The 9,898-nt window shown below is 37.5% G+C and overlaps 2 protein-coding genes across 2 annotated transcripts; both read left to right on the plus strand.

Moving 5' to 3' along the window:
* Positions 1-3,840: 3,840 nt before the first annotated feature.
* Positions 3,841-5,430, plus strand: LOTGIDRAFT_238519 (hypothetical protein). The gene is made up of 3 exons (XM_009050306.1): positions 3,841-4,108; positions 4,487-4,639; positions 5,012-5,430. Exons 1-3 carry the CDS (start codon positions 3,889-3,891, stop codon positions 5,404-5,406), a joined length of 768 nt encoding a protein of 255 aa, XP_009048554.1. The 5' UTR covers positions 3,841-3,888; the 3' UTR covers positions 5,407-5,430.
* Positions 5,431-7,224: 1,794 nt separating this feature from the next.
* Positions 7,225-8,930, plus strand: LOTGIDRAFT_140670 (hypothetical protein; the record flags this gene model as incomplete). The annotated part of the gene is made up of 4 exons (XM_009050307.1): positions 7,225-7,309; positions 7,911-8,049; positions 8,500-8,571; positions 8,843-8,930. 4 exons carry the CDS (start codon positions 7,225-7,227, stop codon positions 8,928-8,930), a joined length of 384 nt encoding a protein of 127 aa, XP_009048555.1.
* Between the last annotated feature and the right edge of the window lie 968 nt (positions 8,931-9,898).

The raw sequence follows: 9,898 nt of genomic DNA on the forward strand, positions 1-9,898 counted from the left end.
TCGGGTTGACACTTTAGAGTTCTAGGGGGACTAGAGTGACTCGGATCAAGAAAACACAAGTATTAAGGGGATTGAAAAGAGGTTTTCTAAAAAAAAATATGTGTATTGGAACACTTATAGCATCAATTTACACCATTCCAAATTTCAGTCAGACGTCTGTTTTAGTAATCAACCAGTTGCAAAAGGACAAATGCATTGACAAATATAGGCTACGTTTAAATGGTTTGTCATTTTCGGGTGTTGATTTTTAAGTACATGTACTAGAATTGCTCGATGAAAATCGCACAATTCTGGACACTCGTGGATCTGAAGGCTCAAATATCGACGGTGAGCTGTGAACACTATTATTTATAAGCTTATCTAAAAAAAAAAATCCCGTTTCTGAGACTAATGTACGGAGGGTCAAATGGATGGTGTTTTTTAAGAGCCAACAGGGCGTAATAAAATGAATCGTCGCTATATGGGTTGCCAAATAGAGAAAAAGGCCGTGGATATTCGCCACCCGGGTGGCGAATAGTCCACGTCCATTAATTTGACTATTCGCCATCCGGGTGGCAGAAAAATCTCTAAAAATTCATGAAATGTCAGCCTTTTTGATATAATTGTTTCTTTCAGTGACATATTAGTCGACTCTGAGTAATTTGTAATGGATTTTGTCAGGTTCAGACAAGACCGTGTTAATATAAATTTAATTTCTTGCAATGAAACGAAAGTAGAAATTCCGCTATTTTGTTTACACCAAATTAGCATACATCCCAAAAGGCCCTGTTAGTGTTGCTATGAAATTTAGTATCATACGTTTGTATAAGAAATCCGTAGAAAAAAAATGAAATAAAATAAAATTTTACGTCCTACTTTTCTGCACCTGTATGGGCTACTGAGGATGGGCAAGCGTCATGCAGTGTGCAATGAGGGAAATTTTGTCAGGACAGCGACATTAGCCTACTCTTATTTTCGATTTCCAACTGTCGAGGGATCTTTACGTAAGTAAAAAAAAAAAGGTTGATGAAGATGTGGAAATAGTAAAAAATAAGACATAGTAGGCGCGTGTCCAAATTGTGTCACATTTATCCTAGACGCATTTTCCAAGTAAGCCCTTCCGATCCCAAACACCGACGAGGGGAAATCGAGTCGAAAAATCCAAAGATGGTTGGAGCCATCGCGAATGTGTAAGTAATGTATGTGGGTGGTAAATACACTGCATTGGAGTGGGTGGAAATATGTATTCGAAGTAATAAGGTTTAAAGGTATAATAAGGCGTACGATACTGTGGGTGGTAAGTAATGTGTACGAGTAGTAATAAGGCGTACGGTAATACACAATACTGACTGGTGGTAAGTAATGTGTAAGGGGGGTAATTAGGCGGACAGTAGTACACAATATTGACGGGTGGTAAGTAATGTGTAAGGGTGGTAATAAGGCGTACGATAATACACAATACTGACGGGTGGTAAGTAATGTGTACAGGTGATAATAAGGCGTACTATAATAAACCATACTGACGGGTGGTAAGTAATGCGTAAGGGTGGTAATAAGGCGTGCGATAATACACAATACTGACGGGTGGTAAGTAATGTGTACGGGTGATAATAAGGCGTACGATAATACACAATACTGACGGATGGTAATAAGGCGTACGATAATAAACTATACCGACGGGTGGTCAGTAATGTGTAAGGATGGTAATAAAGCGTACGATAATACACAATACTGACGGGTGGTATGTAATGTGTACTGGTGATAATAAGGCGTACGGTAATAAACCATACTGACGGGTGGTAAGTAATGTGTACGGGTGATAATAACCCTGTGTTCTTGGTTACCACCCTCAGCTTTTGTTCACCACCCTAGCTGTTGTTCACCGCCATCAGTTCTTGTACACCACCTTTAGTTCTTGTTTACCACCCACAATTCTTTGTTACCACCCTAGTTGTTTTTCATTAACCTAGATGTTGCCTCCCACCCCAACTGTTGTTCACCACCCTCAATACTTGCTTACCACTCACAATACTTGTTTACTACTCGCAGCTCTTGGTTACCACCCTAGTTGTTGTTCATTAACCCAGCTCCTGTTTACCACCCCAATCTTGTTTACTGCATTCAGCTCTTGTTCACCTACCCTCGGTTCTTGTTAGCCTCCCTCAACTCTAGTTTACCACCCACAATTCTTTTTGCCACCCTAAACTCTTGTTCAACTACCTAGTTGTTGTTTACCGGCCTCTGTTTTTGTTTAACTCTTAGTTACCACCCTAGATGTTGTTCATTAACAATTATCTTGTTCAACACCCAGGTCTTGGGTGCCACTACAATACTTGTGTAACACCTACAATTGATAACCACCTTAAGCTCTTGCTCACCTACCTAGTTGTTGTTTACCACCCTCAACTCTTGTTCACCATCCTAGCTGTTGTTCACCACCCGCAGCTCCTGTTCACCACCCACAGCTCTTGTTCACCTACCTAGTTGATGTTTACCACCCTAACACCCTCAGCTCTTGTTTACCACCCTAGCTATCGTTCAACACCATCAGTTCTTGTATATCACCCACAGTTCTTGTTTACCACCCCAACCAACCTAGTTGTTTTTCATTAACCTAGCTGTTGTTTACCACCCTGAATAATTGATTGTTTACCACCCTCAGCTCTTGTTTCATTAACCTAGCTGTTGTTTACCACCCTTAATACTTGTTTACCACCCTTAATACTTGTTTATCACCCTTAATACTTGTTTACCGCCCTTAATACTTGTTTACCACTCACAATTCTTGTTGACCACACTCAGCTCTTGTTTCATTAACATAGCTGTTGTTCACCACCCCCAGGTCTTGTTTGCCACCCACAATACTTGTGTAACACCCACAATTCTTGCTTACCACCCTCAGCTCTTGTTCACCACCCTCGTTCCTGTTTACCACCTGCAGATCTTGTTTACCATTTTCAGCTCTTGTTGACCATCCTCAGCTCGTGTTTACCACCCCCAATACTTGTTTACCACTCAACTTTTGTTAACCACCTTAAGCTCTTGTTCACCAGCCGATGCTCTTGTTGCTGTTAACCACCCTCGGCTCTTGTTTACCACCCTAGATGTTATTGATTAACCCAGCTCCCGTTTACTACCCAAAAACCTTTACTGCCTTCAGCTCTTGTTTACCACCCTCGGTCTTTGTTTACCACTCGGAGGTCTAGTTTACCACCCTCCATTCCTGTTCACCACCCGCAGTTCTTGTTTACCACTTCCAGCTCTTGTTCACCACCCTCACATCTTGTATACCACCCCAATATTTGTTTACCACTCACATTTCTTGTGTACCACCGACAATTCTTGTTAACCACCCTAAGGTCTTTTTTACCACCCTCAGCTTTTGTTCCAGTTTCTTAAACTAATAGGGAATGTCAGGCATTCGCGTTTTTGGGAATCCGATTCTAAAAATCTTCAAAGTGTGGGACTTTACACCGGTTGACTATAAATAGCCATCCAATGGGACAGCGATTATCAATTATAAGTAGATGTTATTTTCGTACATTTTTCTGAAAGGAATTGCAAAAAAGCGTTTCTAATGAACATAAAAAAAACATTATAATGCATGTAACGCTATAGCCTTCACAGCTAATAATGTCAGTCTCTAGAGAAATTAAAGTTTTAAAAACGGGTGGCAAATAAAAAATGAGGGTGGCGAATAATTGTTTGCCACCCGGGTGGCGAATATCGTCGGCCAGAGAAAAAAGGGAGAAAACCTCATTTGATTTAAATCCATCTAATATGTTCTGTAGTCTGCTTTTTTTATTGAGTATAAATTGATTTCTGCTCACATATTCGATTATTTCTCACAACAACTCAACCCTCACTCACTCTATCACTCTCTCAAACTAAGTAGAGAGTCTCAACACTATGCGGCTGCCAGGAAAGGTGACATACTTTATTCTACTTAGTTTGGGATGCAGTGCTGCAGCATTCATATTCCACATCGCAGCACTTGTCACCCAATTCTGGAGGTTGACATCCTACCAAGGAAAGGAGTACATCCGTGATGGGTTGTGGAAGAGATGTGTCAAAATTGATGGGATCAAGGGATATGTTTGTGGTGACATCCAAGAGGAAGAAATGGATGGTAAGACCCTCGCCCATCTTTCTAATCCCCAAAACACATTAACTATAACCCCCAACCATTTCTCCTCTTGTCCCTTCTTGCACTCTTCTCCCTTCTCACAAATTATCCTCTGACATGTTCATACATAATGTAGGTTAGTGCCATAATATTGTCTAAAGTATACTTTCCCTAATTGGGATCTTATTTTTTTTTATTTGAATGCTTGGTACTGCATGCTCCCCATGACCATTCAGCGTATCAGATCAGATATGAATAATACAAATGCTAAATGCTGGAAATTGGAACAACTCTCCAAAGAACTGACATCATATCTTTTGACTTTGAGGGTACCTACAAACGTAAGCACCATTGTTTATACTCGGTGTTTTGTATTTTCAGCTTTGTTTCGAGCTGTACAATGTAGTGTATTATTAGGATTGTTGTTCACTCTGATTGGAGGTGTGTCTACTGCTGGAGCACTTATCCTAGCCAAAGGGAGGAAAGGCCATACCAAACTGTTAAGGTTTGCGGTAGTCATCGACCATCTAGCTGGTAAGTTAGTTTTTTTTAATATAAGGAAGTTTGTGGGTCAACTAACTAAAGCGCTAGTCTTGGCATTATATTTTTGTTTGCCGATACACCGCTACCCATGGCTTCTACCGGATAACAAAGGACAATCACACTGGCAAAACTATATTAGGCACAAATAGGACTATTTTCTACGGAAAAATCTGCATTTATAATCGTTAGTATGATAATGAATCAAGTTTTTACGGTTGATAAAGATTATCAATACCCAAGACTTTGCAACTTTTCGTCCCCACCACACTGCTCGTCTCCTCAGTTGGATAAGCTTACAGTTACACGGCGTAGTTATATACATGAAGTAAAACTCAATTGAACATAAACTCTTATGTATTTCAGTAATCTCACTTATCGTAACCATTGTAGCCTATGGAGTGTACACAAATAAATACATCAAGGAAATGTCTAAAAATTCGGACACGGCGGTGGTTTTTGGTTTCTCCTACGTGGTGGAAATAATCACTGGCGGCTTGAAATTGTTGGCGGGAATCATGGCCGAGATTCACATCCGGTTTAAGGACGAAGTGGATCATCTGACTTATCAGCCCGATGTCGAGGAAACGATGGAAGACGAAATCGCCTCCAAGATAAATGATGATCCACAACCTGAAGAGTCAAAGACGCCTCAGGGTTTGCAGAAGCCAAAAGGTGTAAAGAAATCGAACAGGTCAAACCATCAGATCAAGCCAGAAGAAGACAAATTTGAAGAAATTGAAGAAACTTGTCGTTTGTAATTTGAAATTAAATGCTGCAGAATGAAAATGTCTTTATTATTCATTTAATTGGCGTCTAATTATTTTGTTCCATAAACGTCGTACACCTTTGCTAAAGGAACGTCCCATTATCAGCTTTAGACCTGTTTTCAGGGTCTAATTTTTGCTATTTGTATCTCTTTTCATAATTCCAACATTCCATTCCTCTTTAATTAAACATGAAAGTATTGAAGAGAGCTCTGGAAATGATGAATGTTTTATCTCCATTTCCCCCTGAATCAACTTATTGGCATATTAATAATTAGACAACATATCCCTTGGAAAAAGACTTATACATTGCCCGAAACTTGTAGTCTTGCGTATAATCCAATCAAATAGCTGCATTCCGTTATACAAGAAAGACTGTCAAGGTATAAGACGAATGTCGTAAAAGCTTGACATTGACATACCACTCACGATACAGAATGTTTTGGCTCCACTCATGGAACACTGGTATCAGTGGTATGCGATAATGGAACTCGTCTACCAATTTATAACCAAATCTGTCTTGAACAGATAGGCTAAGTTTTTACTCTCAAAGTTTCTTAACACTTCTAAATTATACATTGTATCCCATCAATTTAACAAGTTTCACTGCAGAAACATCTGAGAACATCTTTTTCCCCTTTTGTTGAAAGCTTTTCCCTCTCTTTTCTCGCATTTTTTCTTTTTTTCCAGGTCTTCTAGTTTTCCAACAGTTATTAGAAAATCTAACCAAACCAAACCAACGACTACCAGTCAACAAGAATTACCATGATCAGAACGAGTTTGGAAGAATGAAGGAGATTGAGTAACTGACGCCACACCATCCAGGGCCGAGTTTCACAGCCATGACATACGACCCGATCAGATCTAACGAATTATCAACAACCAAAACCTACAACACAGAATCATCCAATTTGAACCAATCAAACCAACTTCTACGACTACCAACAACTACCTAGTTTGCGATATCAGAATGCGCTGGAAGCGAACGTTAACCAACCAACCAGCTTGACATTTTGAAGAAGTCCAATGCCAAGAACTCACTGAGATCGAGATAAATTAGAGTTTTACCACGTACCACCAGCTGTCTTCTTAGGTTAGGAAATGAAAATCTCACAAGCAAAACTATCCAAGGCCCCTGGAAATTAAAAACATCCTTTAGACTTTAACCGATTTTCTAAAAAGAAAATATATAAAAATTATAAACCAGAGTAGGATGATGTCTTATGTTTCTATATTCTACAATAGTACAAAGTTCCAGACAATATAGTAAACTCTATTTTCATATTGGCTAAATCCGTGGACAAAACGAAGGTCTTTCTGTAATAGTGTGTGGTTTGGATGCCAAGACGTTATCGATCTAAACGAACATAGCCCAGTGATACTTTTATAAATACACGCTTATACTGCGCTTCGTTGCCATTATTTCTACAGACCTGTAAAGATTCACATATATATTAATATTGCTGATTTTGATTCTAGATCTCGACCTTCAAACTTACAATTATATAACTAGCGATCTTGCAATAGTATCTAAATTGATAAGCTACAAACTGCCCATTCTATTCATTTCCTACTAATAATTTTTAAAATGTAGGCTAGTTATAGGTTCAAATTTCATAACCAAAGTTTGATTCTAATGCTGAATTTTTCTGAAAAGTAGGCCCATACATTCACATGTCAAAGAAAGGGGTTCTTTTGGTAGAAAATGAAAATTTGACAAAATCAAAAACACAGCTGAAGAAAGGACCAAGAGTGAAGACGAGAAGCAACTTTAAACTACGCAGAAGAAAATAATTCTAGTTTTGAAAGAAGATGGGGGAAATTACATACACGTATGTGAAAGATTTACGACCTGGGCTGAAAAATATCAACATCATGTTCATTGTTCTTGATATAGGTATGTACAAATTAATTTCTTAGCCATTTTGTTTTTGTCATCGACTTTTGTGTGCAGAAAATGGCTAAAATGAGTAGTTTGGTTAATGGATTGACAGCGTATGAATTTTACTGTTGTGGGAGGTTGGAAATTTGCCAATATTTTTGTAGACTTGATTATCATGTATGATTGTCTTTATTATCCAGATTTTTTTATTTTTAATAAATATATTTTATTAAAAAATGTATCATAATTATGGGTTGGCCGGTTAATTGCAATTTCCTCTAGAGGAATCTAAAAACCATGTAAAAAAATAGAGAAGCATAAGGTTGATAGAAACCGCACATGCATACAGTTCTTTATATAATAACTGTATTTTTTTTATGCAGTGTTATTGAAGGGCTTGTTAATTTTTTTAATTTTTTTTTTGTTCCTATTTTCAATCAAACGTCCGTTGTCGAAGTAATTCTGGAACTAAAACCAATAGACTGTTGTGTATTTAGATGTTTCTAAACATATCAAATTATTTATATACTCCTATTAAAACTCCAAGGCTTTAGGCTTTAAATTACATGTAGGCTTTAATTATTGCTGTCTTGATTAATGCTTGTGAACTTTTCAGCCAAACCGACAAGAACAAAAGATGGCCATGAGGTACGATCTTGTAAAGTTTCAGATAAAACCGGGTGTATCAATATCTCTCTCTGGGATGAACTGGGTGAGGCCTTACAGACCGGTGACATCTGTCGATTAACTAAAGGGTAAGTGAGCTCACACATTAAATCACATGAAGCAATGGTGGATGGCCTGTATGAAAGATAAATGAATGAAGTTATAGATGAATAAATAAGGGGATGAATGTACCGTAAATAGTCAATGAATGGGTGAATTGACTGAATAAATAAATGGGTGAATTGATTGATGAATGAATAAATTGGTGAATTTAATGATGACTGAGTGAATGAATTGTTGAATGGGTGAATGGATTGATGAATGTGAGGATGAATGAATGAGTAAATAATAGACATTTTTAGTCCCATTAAACAATGAATATTGCTGGGTGAATGAATAAAGGGATAGATGAGTTAGTGAATGGATAGATGGATGAATGAATAGATAGATGAAGACATTTTTAAAGTTCTTATATGTAGTCCAGTAATTGGTGCATTCCACTAGAAAATCTTGTTTACAAATATTTTGTTTCTTTGTAGCTATGCTAATGTGTGGAAAGGTTCATTAACTTTGTATTCGAGTAAATTTGGTGACATTGTCAAACTAGGAGAGTGAGTACTTACAAAATATTTGGGCAATACAAGAATGATGGCTATTGAAGTCAAGGGATAAAGGTTATAATAGTTGATCATTGTAAAGGAGCTATTCCAAAAATTAAGATGAATGAATCCTAGCAGATAAGATTTTAGTGCTTGCAATCAATACAATTATTGAATCTTTGTAAAACAGAAGAACTCTGCCCTCCAAGAAGCTGAATCCTCACAATGAGTTTCCTTTCTGGAGATCTAATCACAACACCTTAAGTTTCAATTTTCTTTTCAGATTTTGTATGCAGTTTTCTGAAACGCCAAATATGAGTGATCCAAATCCTGAATTCCTTAAAATGGTGAGCATGGTTTTATATTTATAAACATAAACTGGAAGCCCAATATTTAGCTTGTTTTTTTTAACTGGGACAATTGATGAAGGTTTAAGAACTAGAAACTTTTACACATTTCAAGCTAGATTTTCTCAGTGAAAATAAAAAATAAGGCTTGCTTTGACTCATCTTTACAATGTCAAGTGATTAGGACCTTAGCTTATACCTTGACATCAATAGCCACCTTTCTTGTATCACTGAAGTTTGTTATCACACTGATTTGATTGAATATGCTAGCAATTACAGATCTTAGAGGCCTCAACAAAAAATCTTTCTTTCTGGACTGTATTAGTTGGCGTACAATCCAGTCAAGTCCCTGTGTTTCATGGTTCTGCAGAATTTAAGCACATGGTTGGAGCACACAGCTTTTCTATGAGTCTGAACAATTTCTTTTTACATTATAAAGTCAATGGATTAAATGAAAAAAAAAGATTTGTTAATACTTTGACCAAGAATGAAAAACCCTAGATGTCAGACAGGCATGTGATACTCTAACTATGGAACTGGCCATTCCAACATGTATTTTACTTCTAGGAACAACCCCAACCTCAAAGAAAATCACCAACAGATCCGAATGATCCCAATGGTAATAACCCAGCAACATCAAACACTGGTGGTAGTGGCCAATCTAATAATAGTAACAGACCTCCACCACATAATTATAACCAACAAACTCAAGGTGGGCAGTATTGGAGATTTTATGATAAATTTTAGATGGAGTTTACCAATGATGAGCACTGTGACAGGGCAGGTTGTGTTCATTCAACCTTCATAAACACTTGGAGCTGCATGATCTACTGTACTTTTAATATGCCCACATGAATAAAAATTGGAGCGGTTTTGAAGCACTCATACTCAATATTATTCAGTATCGCCCTAAAGAGTTCAAAAGAAATGTATGACTGAAGGTTGAATATTTCATACTGGTGATTGTTACTGTACTGCTAAATGTTTTTATT

This window comes from Lottia gigantea (assembly GCF_000327385.1).
Source record: "Lottia gigantea unplaced genomic scaffold LOTGIsca_149, whole genome shotgun sequence".
Taxonomy (NCBI): domain Eukaryota; kingdom Metazoa; phylum Mollusca; class Gastropoda; family Lottiidae; genus Lottia; species Lottia gigantea.